This window comes from Ctenopharyngodon idella, chromosome 23, assembly GCF_019924925.1.
Source record: "Ctenopharyngodon idella isolate HZGC_01 chromosome 23, HZGC01, whole genome shotgun sequence".
In the NCBI taxonomy this organism is placed as follows: Eukaryota; Metazoa; Chordata; class Actinopteri; order Cypriniformes; family Xenocyprididae; genus Ctenopharyngodon; species Ctenopharyngodon idella.
Window position 1 is genome coordinate 11,616,745 of NC_067242.1, and position 18,366 is coordinate 11,635,110.

The window sequence follows — 18,366 nt, forward strand, 5'->3', positions numbered from 1 at the left end:
TCCAGTAATAAGCTTTAGCGCTGCAGGGCTGTAAGCTTGATCAATGTTTGTCTATATGTTTACAGCCACAGTGACACCTCAACTAAATCATTCCATTCATAAACCTCCTCTTTTCTCATTCATCCATCTGTCCTCTCGCTTTCTGCCCCTGCTTCTTATCCTTCAGTCAGAGCAGAAACCTAATCTCTCTTTGCTAAATGACTAATTATGACTTAATATTTCAGTTATACGAAATGGATGTGTTCTAAGTACTATTTAGCAGGTGTATTTCATGGAAAGTCCCCCTGCATCACAGGAAAAAGAATTGACCTTATTTTTTAATGAATGTTACTCAATACCATATTTTTTTGGGTCCACCAGTAAATGTTATTACACACAGAAATTCTAATGTAACCAGTGTTATTTACTATTATAGTTTTTATTCAAATTTTGAATTTTTATTTTTATATTTTCCTTTCGAATTTAGTTTACTTTTTAGTTATTTTGTGCTTTTATTGTTTTTGTCATTTTTATTATTAGTATTTTTTTTTAAATAATCCTATTTTAAAATAAATGTATTTTTATTTTAAAATGTATTTACTTTTATTTTAATTCAGTTAAAGTTTTATTTTTAGTTAGTAATTTTAGTGCTTCAAATTTCACTTAGTTGCCAATGCAACATTTATAATTTTTTTTAAACATTTAGTTTATGTTCTCTTTTAATATTTATATTTTATTTTAGCTTTATTTTAATTAACAAAAATGATTTTAATAGTTTTAGTTAATGATAATAACCCTGAATGCAACCCATGCTCAGAAAATCAGAAATTTGTTTCATGAAGAAAATCAATTGGAATCTTAAACTAGCAGCTGTTAGATTTTTAGGCACTTACATTTGATGTCATAACTGAGAATTTGCTTACAAGCTTGATATGCCATATCCCATGATGTTATTGGAACATCAGTCATGTGATTCCATCATCAGCACTTCTGTTCTATTCTGATCCACATGCTACTGATGAATTAATGGAAATAAGTTCAAATGTGATGTGTTTGCTTCTGCATTTTCAGTGCACAGGCTGACTTTGCATGTTGGACCCAATGAATACAGATGGGTAAAGTTCTCCTTAATGTCAGTTCGGTGAACCTTGAGCTGATGTGGTGAAGTCACAGAATTTCCTAAGGAATTGTGTCAAAATGAGTCACCAACAAATCTCGCGGGCTCCTGTGAATGTCATTTCTTATAAACTGTCATTGTTGTTGAGGGTCATATTTATCATATAAATGATCAGATTCGAGTTTGTACATATGTTGAATGCTTATGGGCTTTGGAAGAGAGATTATTTGTCTCTGTCTTTACTACTTTTTATTACTATATGGACATTGAATGCACAGTTAAGCCTGTGCAGACATGCATAGTCCTGAGGGTAAAGTGCCCTTCAAGGCTCTTTTTCATGAGCGGATGTAGAGTTTGTTGAGTATCGAGTGACAAGGTTTTTCAATAATGGATGTGGAGTAGTTGCTGTTGTAGAAAATCATTTGAGGGTATTCGTGGTGGTCTGTCTACAAAAACCTAGTGAGCTGCCTACCTAGACAGCATGTTTAGCCAACATAGGCACATTTTTGATGTGTATGAAGTTCCAAAAGTTTAAAATTTTCTTGCTGTGGAAAAAAATCGAGAGCAATTTTGATACTTATATTTCATTTAATGCGGATGAGTATAAAAAATTAGTTCCATCTAATTAAAATGGACTAATTCAGTTTGTTTATCAGAGTAACATATTAGCTTAGCAACATATGCCAACAGCTAACTGTATTGGAAACAAGTGCAGTTGTTAGCAGGTGTTATACAAACGATGTAATCTCACTACAGAATGTAAGACATGTTACGCTGAATGACGGTACTCAGGAATCATTGTTTAGTTGAGTGTTAGAAGCAGTTCAGGCCTGAGGGGTACAATGTCGGGATGTGCATCTGCAGAGCTCTTTGAAAGGAACTACAGCATCTGACATCTGCTATTAGTCAAGAGTGTGTGGTGATGTGAAGTGTTAGGCTTTCAGAATGAGAACACACATCACACACACACACACACACACAGGCGCGTGTGAGGAGGCGTGTGTCAAGCGGTCTGACTCTCCTCGAGGACACGCATTGATGATATCCAGCACACTCATACTGAACTGAGCAGAGGTGAATTCTAGCAGTTTTCCAATTTATTGTATTGTATCCCTTATTAGGATCCCATAAGGCATTACTTACTTACATTTATTTTTTTATTTAAATGTTTAATACTTCGGATTAGAGTTTCTGAAAATGAACACTGAAGAAAAATGCTTTTTAAAATAGCAGGACCATGCTGCGAACTCAACTGCCCATATATGTGTATATTGTATACATATATTGTGCACACTTCTATAAATGTACTGTATATAAACGTGTATATAGTTGTATATACAGTACCTGTGTGCGTATTTATGTATACAGAAGATTTAAATGTCATGAGTCAATAAATACATGCAGGGGTTTCATCAGGCTTCTGACAAAAAGCCTGATCCCTGGTTGTGTGGCTGTCTCTTTCTCTCTGTGTCTGTGTTTCTGTATGCTTGGCTGTCTAACCCCGGTCACAGAGTCACATGCCCCCGAGCAGAGAGCTGTAAACTGCTGGAAAGCATTCACACTTCCTCTTTCCTGACTCGTAGACCTCTTACTACGTGGCGTTCCCTGAAGGTTGAGTTGCAAGCTTACTCATGCTTCCTGTGGTCGACTCATGGGGCCCCATGATGGAGGGGGATGGGGGTGTTTAGATGAAGTGTGTGTGTAGACACCAAACCCTTCCTGAAACCAATACCCTTGAACATATCTGAAGTCATTGGGAGAATTCGGCTCTCAAAAAATTACGTTAGGTTACTGTCACTGTTGTAAAAAAGTATTATTTTACTTAATATTTTTCTGTTCTGTGTCTAATTATGTTTATTTAAAATATCACATCATTGGCTTAGAAACATGGTAACACCAAACTATTGAAATTGGTTGAGTCAAATCTGTCAGTGAGGCATGCAGAGTTGCTGCTTTTGTGTTTCAAATTGGTCATATATGAGGTTCAATGACAGCTAGGATCAGGGTTGTTATATGGCGCTTTTCCACTGCGTGGTACGACTCGGCTCAGCTCGCTTTACTTTTGCATTGCTTTTCCACTGCAGTTTAGTACCGCTTCAAAATGAGTGGGATTATAGACCGATCATATAGTTGCGCCGCCTCTACTACCGTGAATCCGCTCCTCGGCTACCAACGAGTCTGCACCTCGTCTACTGACCACGATACAGCCATTTCTTTTTTTCAAGTTGTGCGCGACGGTCATTTAACGGAAGTCGTTTAAAAAGGCTGCGCAGACAAATGATGCAGTGATGGCTGTTACTGACTAGTTAATTCTAGCGGGTTTGGTGTCTCGTGTTTCAAATCCAATGACGCTGGCTGTGACGATTCTTTCTGACCAATCAGTGATCTGCAGTGTTTCCACGTCACATTTAGTATCGGTACAGCACGCTTGAAACCTCCATCGAGGTGGTAATATTTAAGCGAGCCTTACCAAGCCATCCCATGCCGTCCTGTGCAGTGGAAAAGTGCCAAAAAGAGAGCCGTACCAAACCGTACCATGCAGTGAAAAAGTGCCAATAGTTAACTAAAACTAAAACCATAAAAAAGTTACCTGAAATGACATGAACGTTAACTGAAATGAAATAAAATAAAATAACATAAAATAATAAAATAAATTGATTTATTTATTTTATTTCAGCTAGTTGCCAAAGGAACATTTAACATTTTTATTTAGTGTAACTTGATGTAATAAAAACTAAAACTAAAATAAAAATGAATAAAAACATTTACAAAGTTCTGTCATGAAACTCTAGATGGCGCAGGCTGGTCCTTAACTCAGTCAGCTTGCAATCATGTCATTCTCTATAGGGCACAGCTGATTGGCTCCTGCTGTATCAGTAGCCAATGGGCTTGCTGCTCAACCTTCAAATACTTGGTCAGCATTTGCTCTAGCAGTTTGCAGCGCGCTTTCAGAAACCCTCCACCTTTCCCAGCTCCACCTGTGTAGATCTGCTCATGTATGCTGTTTTGTACAGCAGCAGCATTGCTCACAGCAGTGTGTCATGTATGTATTGGCAGTAGCAAGTCCCTTACTTGCTTTGTACCAGCAGCAATAACCAACAGCAGCAGCTGGGTAGCAGATCTATTCCGCTGAAACAAAACATATCAACATTGGCATATCCATTACCATGCCAAACACTCTTGAGAGTTGTCATAAAATATCACAGAAGTAGACTTATTTAAAAAAAATAAAAAAAGCACACAAAATACACTCAACACAATTACTAAAACCTTAACTAAAATTAAAATAAAATGGAAAATACAAAAATAAAAATAAAATACTATGGAACAAAGCTTTATGTATGCATAATTTTGCCACGTCATTTTAAGAGGAACTATGTAAATTATCATACATTTCCTGAAATGTACTGAAAAATCAGAACAACTGCTAAAACTGCTTGCTTCCTCTCCAATGTTTCTCACTGAGAAGATGAAAGGCAGGTGTGTGTTTTCGTGTGATTGGTTCCTTGCTGCGGTCAGTGCCATCACAGATGGGGCTTTTTGCAGAGCGCGTCTAACCCTCTCTCATCATAACCGCTAAGGGTCCTGTGTAGAGATCTGGAAACATCAAACACTCTGTACCACCTTAGTGTCCTATTTACACATCATGTTCAAGCTGCATATCTCCTCAAAGTGGGCTGCAAAGACTGATATTTTTCAGTTTGTAGTGGGCGCTTGGTACGAAAACACAAAAGCCGATTCGAGCTTGAAGCAGTTATGAGCTGTTTGATCCTCAGAAGCGTGGCATTGCAAGGCTTTATACTGAAGGTGTCATTTTAAAAGCCAATTAGAGATATTTTTGCTTGCAGATTTGAGATTTTTCTTTTCCAGCACACCCCCGAGCCATCTGTTTTGGATCCTAGTCAGCTCCAGTGAAGCTCAAAGCTGTGTGCTTTAGAAAAGATGTCCTCCAAAAGCCTTTTAAACAGTTCTCTAGTAAGACTTTCATGAGGGTCTTAAGCGCTTCACTGAAATGCAGCCAGGAACAGATTTTTAGGAACTGTTTTAAATCCGCGTACATGGACGATAATACATACATGTAATATTTTAGCATAACTTCTTCATAAAAATGTCACAGAAGGAACTTCAGTCACACAGTATTGTTTATGTGTTGAGGGGCAAGACATAACCAAAATGTGTAAGAATGTGTGTGGATTTTTATAGATTTCATAGTTAGTTGTCAGTAATGTTTAATAAATTATAAAATATACACTACAGTGTAAATTACAAGAAAATTGTTTTCTTGTATTATTTCTAATGTTTCTGCATGTTACATCAATACACCAGTAGGTGGCGACAATCTTTATGAGTGACTCATTGAATCATTCATTCAACTGATTTATTCAAAATGTCGATTAATTCAGGATCTTAAAGTTATTGAATCGTTCATTCCGCTGATTTGTTAAAAAAACACTGAATCATTCAGGATTGAAGCTAGTTATAAACAAGTTATTGAATCATTAATTCAACTGATTTGTTCTAAATGCTGATTCATTCAGGATCTAAAAGTTGTAAATAAGTCATTGAATCATTCATTTGTTAAAAAAAGACTGATTCATTCAGAATCGAAACTAGTTATAAATGAGTCATTGAATCATTCATTCAACTGATTCTTTTAAAAACACTGATTAATTTCGAATGCAGGAGCGAAACAAGTTATTCACTGAATCATTAACTTAACAGAAATGATTCATTCAAAAATGCTGATTCATTCAGGAACCACCTTTTGCTGCTTTCTTTGGAACTAATTTCGGAGCAAAACAGGAAAATGACTGGAAATATTGTGTATTGTGTCTAAAATGTAAGTTACTCAATTTTAATTCTTATTGAAGTGTTGTATAAAAGGAATAGCCTATCACACTCATGATTGTGTTTTTCCTATTGCATATAAAACATGCATATTTGTGGCATAGCTGTCAAAGCAAACTGTAGTGATGTCATCAAAACAAAAGCGAACACATGACAGATTGTACTCCACTATGAATCTATCTTGTCAACAGGTGACATTCAGTTAAAATTTGCTCTTCATACTTAAATAATGGTCATATTTTTGTTCCTGAAGGATGATGCCTCAGGGCACAGGAAGACTAATTCTCTCAGCTGTGTGGGCAGTGTGTGGGAGCGGGAAAAGCTCTGTGGAATTTCAGTTGGTTGTGAAACCTAAATGCAGAAAATGCAAGTTATCATTTTCATATTGTGATAAAGATCTTGGGTTCGTGAAGTTCCCTATAATAACCGCCATATGCTGTCTCATATAGTAGTGTGCTGTTTAAATTAGATTGATTCACATTACAAGGAAATTACAATTTTTCATAAAAAGAAATACAGCATGCAATGAGCTGAGATCATTATGTAGGTCATAAAAGCAGCTGTTTCCTCTCGAGTCGGATCCACCTGGCTCAGATCAGTGTTAACGTTGGGGTTTTCAGCGAAGTATTACTCAGGACTTGTTGTGAATATGTTGCCACGTGAGCACCGGTTCTGTCTGTGCAGTGTTGTTTTCAACTTCTAGAACATTGGCGTAGAGTTTAGGATGGACTTGCCAAAAATGGTGATATTGCAAACACAGTTGTAAAGGCCAGAAAGTAAATTTCATCCTGTTCATGAAGTTTATGTTTTTGTCCTGCAAACGAATTGAACTGCAGATGTTCTGGTGTTCTGTTCTGAACTGCTGGGAATGGTATCAGTTTGAAAAAGCAGACAAACAACCATTTTTATTTCTTCTGTGGAACAAAAAGTTTAAAGAAAATTGATGAATCTTAACACAGGTCATAAAGACAATGGCTGTTAAGTTCTAAAATTGACAAAAACAAACCAAAAAATCTGGATGAAAGTAGTCCACGTGACTTGTATGACAAAATCTAAAGATGTTATTCACTCTTCCCCCTTCAGTGACCTGTTGAACAGATGTGACCTGAGTCATTGAGTCAGTGAGAACTGTAATTAGCGAACAAATCAATCAGATTTGTGAATCATTTGTTCAGTCCAATGTGTGAACTGGATCAGCTGGATCACTGAAAAAAAAGGTTCAAAAGAAGTCAGTGGATGCATCCGAAATTGCATACTTCCCTACTATATAGTAGGCGAAAAACAACATGTGACGAAAGAATTATATCTGGCAAGATCCTGAAGTGCGCATACGATGGACATTTTACTATCCCATTAGGCCACGGGAGAGGATTTGGCAATGAAGCGATGCAACTGACGCTGTCACATGATAATGACAACATGGTGAATGTAATACGTACAAATTACATTCATACTGCACACATTTATACTATATAGAACAGTTCATTCACTGATCAAGTTCTTGAGTTCAACTCACTGACTCAATGATTTGGTCGCAGAATAATGTTGTTTTATATAAGAGATGTGTGAAGATTCAGACATTTTCATTTTGTGCTCCCTTAATGTTTCAGCTGCTTCATTATTCCATCAGATGAGCATTTTTGTTAAAATCAGGTGTATTTTTTAGGAAATTAATGGGAGCTTTCAGTACACAGGCTTTGAGATCTATGAACAAAAGGTATATGGATGATAGCTGACTCTGTTTATGGCCTGAAGAGCTATAAATGAAAGAGTTCAATAAGGGATGTTTTTAAATATGCAAATGGAAGCTTTTCATTTTCAGTCATCTCATTCTGGCTGGTCATGTCGTTCTTCAGGTTAAAACATCTGTAAGTGTCGTTTTATTTATAAGGCAGTATTGTATTGTGTCTGAGCTCTGCTTTAATTATACGGTACATCCATGAAAGCACAGATGAGTGAAATGAATAATTAATTTGCATAAAAATGGAAAAATGTAACTGAATTAAAAATTAATTTCATTGTCATGTTAGATATCTCCTTGACAGTCATGGGACCCATTAAACAGCTTCTGTACCGATTTCAGTCAGATGTCCTCTGAGGTCTGTGAATGACATTATATTAAGCTTCAGTGATACATAATCACTGATCTGGAATCTGAAAGTAAGAAACGCTTCAGGAACGTGCTTGCAGGAAAACCACAAAGAGGGAGAGATAAGAGAGTGGATATAAAAGTCTGCAAGCCATAGTGGTCTTCAGTTGAGTCTATACGAGACAACGCATGTCTGCTTTTAGACAGAGGAACAGAAATAGATCACAAAGGCTGCTGGGGGATTTTAACATCTGATCGAGGCTCATAATTAAACCTTCACTCTTACTGAGTTCAAAATTATGGTACAGCGTTATTATGGAGAAGATCAACGGGGATTAGAAAGTGATGTTTTTACAGCACCATTTTTTACCATCAAATTGATGTGATTTTTGGAGACTAGTTTTAAATATTAATGATGAATTCAGTCATTTGGTATAATTTAATTTGTGTCTGTCTAATTAAAGGGTTAGTTCACCCAAAAATGAAATTTCTGTGATTAATTACTCACCCTCATGTCGTCCCAAACCTGTAAGACATTCGTTCATCTTTAGAACACAAATTAAGATATTTTTGATGAAATCTGAGGGTATCTGATCCACACATAGTCAGCAATGACATTGCACCTTTTGAGCTCCAGAAAAGTATGAGAGACATTGTTAAAATAGTCCACGTGACCACAGTGGTTCAACCTTAAACGACCATAGCCATTATTAAATGAGATACTATATGAAATATTTGTACTTTGAAATTCCTGTTTAATTTGTCACATACTCACACCGCAGGACTATTTAAAATATGTGAAATTTAAATGACTTGAAACATGAGGATGAGTAATTTTTTAATTAGCTGACTGCAAAGTTCCAGAGTGATTCAAACAATTATGCTCATGAAAATGCATTCTGTAAATGAGTAATCGTAAAAAACTACATCACAACACAAAATACTGTAAATAGACAGAGCATCCTTATGCAGGTCTCTTTCTTTTAGTCTTTTATTTATTGCAAATAAACAGTATACGTTTGTCTGTTACGTAAGAATGGTTGTATATTAATTGTCTCACTGTTCTGTTGTACGTAAAGCATCCAATTTGTTTTATGTTCACTCAGATGTCCATGATGTGTAGATTCTTCTTATGCTTTATCGCTATAAATACGAGTTAAACTTTGACCGTCCAGTAAACATGAAACTGTGGATCTGGTGTGTGTGTGTGTGTGTGTGTGTGTGTGTGTGTGTGTGTGTGTACACCTGCATTTGCATGAGTGTATTTGAATAGATCTTGCCAGTGACCTTGTATGTGGACTGTTGATGCCATCTATCTGATTAGTTTATCTGTGTCATGCTCTGTACTTGAGACATTAAATGGCAGAGGATAGATTGAGACAGATAAAGATACCATGAGACAGACAGGAAACATGCTCTTGCAGTTTGATGATAGATGGGAGATAATATGGGTGGCACTTACCACAAATAGGGTACTTTGCTTTTAAAATGACCTACTGTAACATGAGAACTAGCTAGCTTTAAACATATTAACTTTTTTTTGAATAGATGTTTATTTTATTTTTTATTGCTAGAAAACGCAAATCAAACTGTATTTAGACATGCCCCAAATAATGTCCTAATATAATAACATAACAGTTACACTTTCTCATGTTGACAGTCCACATTTTCTGAAGGTTAAGCACCTCCTTTCACTGACAAGAGGCTGACGTATGTAAGTTTTAATCAGATGGTGTTTAAAAACACCAGTAAATCTCCCTGGAAGTCCCTGGACCTGGTGCCTGCAGAGACTGCGGTTCCTTAATGTGTGTTAATTACATTGTGCAGAGTTGTTCTTCGACTTGTAGTCCTCTTTGTTTAACTGATGTCAGCAAATCTGGCATTGTGAGGAAGATTTTCCTCACATTTACCGCCGGTTTCACAGACTAAAATGTGTGTTTGAACTGTTTTAATTGAAAGCAACTTACACTGGCATATCTTAAAATATATCATTTCCATTGTTTTGTCTCAAGATGGACACCAGTAATGTTGTTTTTCTAAGGCAAGTTTATAAAAGCTACTTAAATGTCCTAATTTAACTAAGGCTTAATCTTGGCTTAATCTAAGCCCTCTCTGTGATACCAGGCCATGCTAATTTATATATATTAATTATATATAAATTAGTGTGGCCTGGTTTTACAGCCAGGATTAGGCCTTAGTTCAGTTAGGACATTTAAGTAGCTTTTAATGATTTTACATATAAAATAAAACGGGTGCACATACACACACACACACACATACACACATGCGCACATTTTATTTTATGTGTAACTAATTTATACATACATTAATATATTTATATATAAATAAATTAATTGCATATATAAAATAAAATGTGTGTGTATATATAATAAAAATATATGTATTATTTATATATATATATATATTATATATATATATATATAAAACCAGTCATAAGGGTCAATTTTTTGAAATTGAGATTTATACATCATCTGAAAGCTGAATAAATAAGCTTTCCATTGTTAGGATAGGATAATATTTGGCCAAGATACAACTATTTGAAAATCTGGAATCTGAGGGTGCAAAAAATCAAAATATTGAGAAAATCACCTTTAAAGCCCTTAGTAATGCATATTACTTACAAAAATAAATGTTTTGATATATTTACTGTAGGAAATTTACAAAATATCTTCATGGAACATGATCTTTACTTAATATCCTAATGATTTTGGCATTAAAAAAAAAAAAAAAAAGGATAATTTGGACCCATACAGTGTATTATCGGCTATTGCTACAAATATACCCGTGTGACTTGTGACTGGTTTTGTGGTCCAGGGTCACATATATTATATTATATTATATTATATTATATTATATTATATTATATTATATAGTTGTTTTCAAACAAATCATGAGCTGATGTGACCTGATTATTTAAAAGTACTGTGGAAAAAAATGTCTTATGTTTTTCTCATTTCTCTGTTCTTTTGCAATTTTTTTGTATTGAATTATAAATAAGGAGAAAGGCCACAATGTTTTTTTTAGAATATGAAACTAGACTCACTGAGAACACTTAAGAGTCATAGCGAAATCTTATTGCTGTCACTTCAGTGAATGTGCATCTACAAACCAACCTGAAAACTTTCATCTCTGCACACTTTTAGAAGAAAGAGAAACAATCTTTTTCAGGGGTAAGCCTCTGAACATTCGCAGAGAGAGAAACATTCCCACTATTGTTGGAATCCTTAGGAAATAGTCTAAGGTCATGGATCCACCCTGACTCACTTTTGCTGGGTTTACAGGGGGTCTTTGAAGCACGCCACCTGTTAGATACCATTTCCACCCTTTCCTCTTCTTCAACCTGTTATGTAAGCCCTCACGGATGCAATCAAATTCTGGAAATAAAGGGGCTTTTCTTTCTGTTTTGTAAATCTTTATCCAGTTGTCTTTAACTCTCAATGTACCTTCCCTTTTCTAAATGCAGCATGTCAGGCGCTCAAATTTTCCCTAGCACTCTTAGAAAGGTTTTAATTTTGTGTCATATATAAAAAGCTCTGCTATTTTTTGCAATGACAAAACATGGCCTGATGGTTTGTTACCTCTTGAAAGTGAAAGTAACCATTGCTTAGTTTGCACCAGCTCCATTTTTGGTCTTCCTGTTCTGTGCTGTGCCGGTTTTTATGAGAAACAGTGAATAGCTGTTATCCTTGTACAGAACGCTTGCACCTTTGAGATTTTCTCAGTTTGTCTGAACCGTAGTGTACAGCTCCTCGCTTGAACAGGAAGCCAGACAAACCATCCATCTCTTTTAACTATTATAATTTCCTGTGTTCGCATGTGTGTCTTTTGTCAGCGCTGATGTGTCTGCATCCATGATCTTTGAAAAGCATGTAACACTACATTTACAGCATGTTTACTGCCAAATCAGGTGGAACTTACTGCGTCAGGCCTGAATACAAATCATGTAATTTCCTAGGTGCTAATATGAGGGTGGGAGGGTGGAAATCCCAGCTGAGATTTCCCAAACGCAGCGTACCGTATATGAGATGAACGAACAGATAGACAACCAGCTTCACATTCCGCCAACGTGTACTTGTTTAGGGTTAATGAGGTCAAGAGTTTTTGCTTTTTTGAAGAAAAACACATTTATCATTTACAAACCTGTATGATTTTTTTTCTTCGTAAAACACAAAAACAAATGTTAGACAGGATGTTTGTGCTGCTCTTTTGCATGTAATGAAAGTGAATGGTGACCAGGGGCTGTCAATCACCAAAAATAACAAGAAATCACCATTAAAAACCATAAAAGTAGTCCATAATTTCAGAAGACTTGGAATAGAATTTAATATTAGCCATATGGACTTTTATGGTACTTTTTGTCATTTCTTTAGCTTAAAAGGTTGGTCACCAACTCACCATTCACTTTCATTGTATACAAAAGAACAGTGTCAGCATTCTGTTAAACTTCTCCTTTTGTGTTCCGCTGAAAACCGTACAGGTTTAGAACCTTTAAAACATTGACAACATCATTTAGTGCATTTATGAAGTTGATATTCTTATGGGAACCACAAGGTAGGGTTTTACACTCAAGGTTTTTAGGTTGCCCCCAAAAATTGCAAACCCGACACATTCATTCACAAAAGGCCAAACTGTCTGATCCCTTCTACCTTCAACAATGCAGATAAGTTATGATAAAACATGCCAGGCTGGTTGCACATAAGATTAAATGCATTGGATCAGATCTCTTTGCAAGACTGAATCTAGAAAGACATCTTTCTGTCTCTTTCTCTCAGCAAAGCGGTCAGAGTAGCATGGATTGGCAGTTGCCTGCTTGACTCAGGCTGTGCTCTGTATTCATAATGTAATTCAGTTGTCATGCACACAGCAGAGTTCAGCTGAGCTGGTGTGACTGCAATTGATTTCTGACCACATCTTCCCCAGGCGCTGTGGGTTCGAATGCTCAAACTACCCATGTGTGCTCATCATAGATATGGACATCTCCTTAAATACAGCTGAAAATTATGCTATATAACAAGTTACATTTTTTTATATTTAATATTAATTATTTGTGCATCTTTGTGTTTTTTTGCACACATTCTAAAATGTGCATGACCTGACCGTAAAATCTGGCATTGATGTGTTGAATCAAATGATATGAAGAGCTTCATGATTATTCAGCACTAATAAGCAGCTCTGTGGAAGATCAGAGAGGTTAACACTCTTGGTGATAGAGCACAAAAGATGATGATGAATCAATCTTTCAAATGTTCATGTCAGAGGCTGATTGTGCATGTAAACCTGAACGGCATTGAAATGTTGATGCACACTGACCCCTACTGGTAGTAATGTTGGCGTGCTGTTATTTCTGTCTTGAAGATGATGTGTTCTTTGTATCTTTCATAATTAACATTTACACACATATTTTTTATTATATAATACTTATTTTTATAAGCATTAAGTATTATATTAATAAGGTTTTAAATAAATAGGTCTGTTTATATTTTAATGCATATATATATAGTTGCAATAATTACTGTCTGGACTGTATATTATCCCTTACTTAACAAATAATGAGTATTTTTCTTGGTTTTTTTCTTTTAGGTTATGGACACACTGTCCAAACTCTCTCATACACACATTGCACAGCAGACTGGAATAAGGTACAATATGTAAAAAAAAAAAAAAAAGAAGAAATGAAAAATTCGAACTGTTTTACGAGTGCAGATGAAACTGCATATTTTCTCTTTCTTTCAATTCTAGGCCATTTCCCACAGAAGAGAGTGTTGAGGATGAAGACATTTATAACCATCTAGAGGATCTGATAGAGTGAGTCATTTTTTTTTTTTTTTTGCTTACAGTGCTTGTCTTCCTCTGCAGAAACAAGGTGATATTTTAACCTCACTGTACGGTATCTGTTAGAAGAGATATAGGAGCCTCAGGCTGGAGCACACAGGAGTACTTAGGTTGATGTTAACATGTTGAGTCATGGCATAATGTGTGCCACACACATACTGTTCTCCTGTAGATGCCCTCAGATACATATGTGTAAAAAACGACTTTTGAAAACTTCAACTACGTATTGTCATTAACACATAAAGAGATTTTTTTCATTTCTTTTTTTTTTATTCCTTTTTTTTTAATTAGTTAAGGTCTTTGTCATATAGTTATAGAAGCTTTTTGCCACCATGTAATAACAAATAAAAAAGGTAATTATCTCTCAATTATCTCTCAAGACTTTTTTCCTCGCAATTGCGAGTTTATATCTCACAATTCGGACTTTATAACTTGCAATCGTGAGTTTATATCTCAAAATTTTGAGAAAAAAGTCAGAATTGAGAGTTATAAACTCGCAGTTATAAGAAAAAATGTAAAGAAAAATCACTTTACTTTTATACAAGATAAAATACAAACTCAGAATTGCAAGAAATAAAGTCAGAATTGTGAAATGTAAACTCAGAATTGCATGAAATAAAGTCAGAATTGTGAAATGTAAACTCAGAATTGCAAGAAATAAAGTCAGGATTACGAGATGTAAGCTCAGAATTGCAAGAAATAAAGTCAGGATTGCAAGATATAAACTCAGAATTGCAAGAAATAAAGTCAGAATTGTGAAATGTAAACTCAGAATTGCGAGATGTGAACTTAAAATTGCAAGAAATAAAGTCAGAATTGCAAGATGTGAACTCAGAATTGCAAGAAATAAACTCAGAATTGTGAGATGTGAACTCAGAATTGCAAGAAATAAAGTCAGAATTGCGAGATGTGAACTCAGAATTGCAAGAAATAAAGTCAGAATTGCGAGATGTGAACTCAGAATTGCAAGAAATAAACTCAGAATTGTGAGATGTGAACTCAGAATTGCAAGAAATAAACTCAGAATTGCGAGATATAAACTCAGAATTGCAAGAAATAGAATTATGAGATGTAAACTCAGAATTGCAAAGTCAGAATTGTGAGGAATAAAGTCAGAAATTCAGAATTGCGAGATAGAAACACAATTCCGACTTTTTTGATGCAATTATGAGATATAAACCTACAATTGCGACTTATAAAGTCCGAATTGTGAGATATAAACTCTCAATTGCAAGATAAAAAGTCAGAATTGTGAGATAATAAGTCATAATTACCTTTTTTTTAGTTTTTATTCAGTGGTGGAAACAAGCTTCCATAGTATTAAAATGTCACTTTATCAATATTAGATTTGTCAGAAGATGATACTCTTATATTTAATTTAGTTATTACCGTGACTATGTACTGTATGAGTTTATATATATATATATATATAAACTTTTAGTTTTAGTTAATGATAACAGCACTGCTTCTGATGACATAAAAGATTCTACTGAGTAGCGAGCTGTAGTTTGTCAGGCTGTTGGCAACACGTAGCATCAGCAGAAATGTCTGTTCTCCTCATATGACATGCTTGAGGATTTGATATTATGCGTAGCAAATATTGATGTTGCTGTCACTATGTTTTGGCTCGACCTCATCCCATCTGTTTCTTAACCACACATACACACACAAGGCCCTCTAGCAGAGGGTTGTTTTCCTCATGTGATGGTTTGTTCATATGAAACGTGTTTGCTGAGTGATTTTCCCTGGAGGGCGATGTGCCAGTATGATTTTGTCCCTGTCAGAAAGAGACTTTTCCTTGAAGGCATTTCGTAATAGATTCAAACTACAGACATGGTTAGGTAAAGAGATCAACACAGTTTCTTTCTCTTTTTTTACCCATCTGGAGAACATATCTGAGTGATTTTAAGGCCTGACTCAGCTATAAAGTCTCTTTTGCTGTAGCTGAAAACCGTGTGTTTAATTTAGACAAGAGAAACATTATCGTTTTAAACCCCTCATGAGCAATTTCCAGAAGAAGTCTTTTTCTCTATATATCGGATATGCTGAAGCATTTGAACACATGCTGTCCTCTTAGGGGGTTTTCTGTTCCATCCTCCATCTATATCTCTATGCTTACTTTAAACCAACTGTATCTGACTGTAGTCTTTGGTTTGCAACCAAAAAGTTTATGTACTAAACTAAAACCTTTGGAGAATCACTAAATGTTGTTGGTCTGTGCGTTTCAGTGAAAATGGTGTTGAAGATGAGGAAGATCTCTATGACTGTGTGTATGATGATGACGAGGGTGGAGAGGTGTATGAAGACCTGATGAAGGTTGAGTTGGTACAGCCACAGGTGAGCTAACCAAAATGCTTTTACGAGTAAACATGTTTAGGTTTGCGAGTCATAAAATGCCCTCTGTCTCGCTCTCTCTTGCTGCTGTAATTACAGAAACAGGCCGAGACGGACATCAGGAGCTGCTGTCTAATGGAAATCAAACAGACTGAGGAGAAATACACAGAGACACTGGACTCCATAGAGAAAGTGAGGCCTTTTTATAACTGCACAGTCAGACCCATTGATGTAATGTGTGTGATCTTCCAAGTGTCTGCTTAATGTAATGGAACACATAATTAACTTTGGTATTTTTATTAAGACCATAGTAACCACAGGTAATGGATGAATCTTTTTTTTTTTTTTTTTTACCATGTTTAGATCAATGTAACTTACCATACAAAATTTTACCATGATACCTCTAGAAACTACAAATACCACAGTTATTTTTACAATTTCCCTCTGATGACTTGCTGTAAGCCACCATTATCATCAAATTACTGTAAAGAAATTAAAATGACAAAAAGATTCTTAAAATAATCTGTGCTTTTGAAAATATTTAAAGTAGTTTAAACATATTTATAAACTATAAGTACTGCTAACATTAAATAAAAAAGTATTTTATTATTATTAAATGTTATTTATTATTATTGTTATTATTTATTTATTTTTAAGCCATGGTAAATTTCCATTTATTTTACATCTTAGAATGAAGATACACATTTCCATTGTAGTTACTATAATAAAACCATGTTAAATTTCCACAACGATTCAAAGAATCATTATATTACAATATAGATTTTTTGTTGTTGTTTTTATTGATTGATTGATTGATTTTCAATCTTTGTATGAATATATAACATCTCCACTGTGGTATTATCATGGTAAAATTTATTTATTTAAAATATATGAATATACAACATTTCCATTGTAGTTACTACAGTATAATAAAACCATGGAAAAAAATTACCATGATGGGTCAAAAATTCTTTTATATTCCAATATATCTTTATTGTGTAGCTTTGGCCATATCAGCTTTTTGATCTTTATATTTCATTATTATTTTCAGTTCTTTATGAAGCCTCTGGGACAGTCACTGTCTGGTGTGGATATTCAAAAAGTGTTCATCAATATACCAGTGAGTCACAAAACCTTTAATGGAGGACAGAATTTATCTTGAATCTGTGTGTCATTGCCTCATATTTTCATGTTCTGTATCTCAACAGGACCTTGTGAAAGTGCACACAAGTCTTCTGAGGGAGATTCAGGATTCAGTGCTTATGCATAACGCCAGTAACCTGCACCAGATTTTTATAAAATACAAAGAAAGGTGATTCTCTTTAGCTATTTAAGAAATGAAACCCTCCTTCCTCTTCTCACACGTGTCTGTTTTTTTCTGTGTGATAGATTAGTCTTGTATGGGAAATACTGCAGTCATGTAGAATCAGCCATTGCGTGTTTGGATGACATCTGTAAGAACAGAGAGGATGTCAGGCAGATGTTAGAGGTAAGGCATTGTCAGACTGGATTCATGAAACATCTCACTGGCACTTTCCATGAATACGGTACCCTTTTTAGCATTAAAAGCACAAATCTTTTTTTGTTAGAACTATTAGATATGTTAAGAACTATTATCTTATATCCTAAAATTAACTGACTGTATCTAACACTATCTTTTGTACAGCACGGTGGAAAGAAAATCATCTGTCATGAAATGATTTATTAAAGTAGTTTTTATTTTTCACTACCAAAACTGAACCTGTAGAATTTATTTGCTGTTAGACACTGACACCTGGTGGTTGAGAGTAGTACAGTTTTTTTTAATATTTTGTTCTCTTCATCAAATGTCACATATGTGTTTTTTGTTTATACATTTCAGTTATGTTCCAAACGAGCCAACAATGGGAAGTTTACTCTGAGAGATCTGCTAGTTGTTCCGATGCAGAGAGTTCTGAAGTATCATCTGCTTCTACAGGTTTGAAATTATTTTGTTGTATTCCTGCTTCTACACTAACATGTTTTACCTGAATCTTCTTCATTAAATACTTTAGAGACAACATAATAATGCATAATATCTATACTGTGACATTTTATTATGTAGTAATAATAATAATGTAGTGGGATTTGATTGGAATAATTAAACATGTTAAGCTATGAAATTATT

At 35.0% G+C, this 18,366-nt stretch overlaps 1 protein-coding gene across 1 annotated transcript in view; it reads left to right on the plus strand.

Annotated features, from left to right (window-relative positions):
* The window catches only part of LOC127505816 (guanine nucleotide exchange factor VAV3), a 73,838-nt gene that overhangs the window by 18,184 nt on the left and 37,288 nt on the right, over positions 1-18,366 (plus strand). Inside the window, exons 3-10 of the mRNA XM_051881657.1 lie at positions 13,635-13,693; positions 13,794-13,859; positions 16,115-16,223; positions 16,320-16,412; positions 17,272-17,340; positions 17,429-17,532; positions 17,610-17,709; positions 18,082-18,177. Of these exons, the coding sequence (XP_051737617.1) occupies positions 13,635-13,693; positions 13,794-13,859; positions 16,115-16,223; positions 16,320-16,412; positions 17,272-17,340; positions 17,429-17,532; positions 17,610-17,709; positions 18,082-18,177 (696 nt within the window). The remainder of the gene's footprint in view (positions 1-13,634; positions 13,694-13,793; positions 13,860-16,114; positions 16,224-16,319; positions 16,413-17,271; positions 17,341-17,428; positions 17,533-17,609; positions 17,710-18,081; positions 18,178-18,366) is intronic.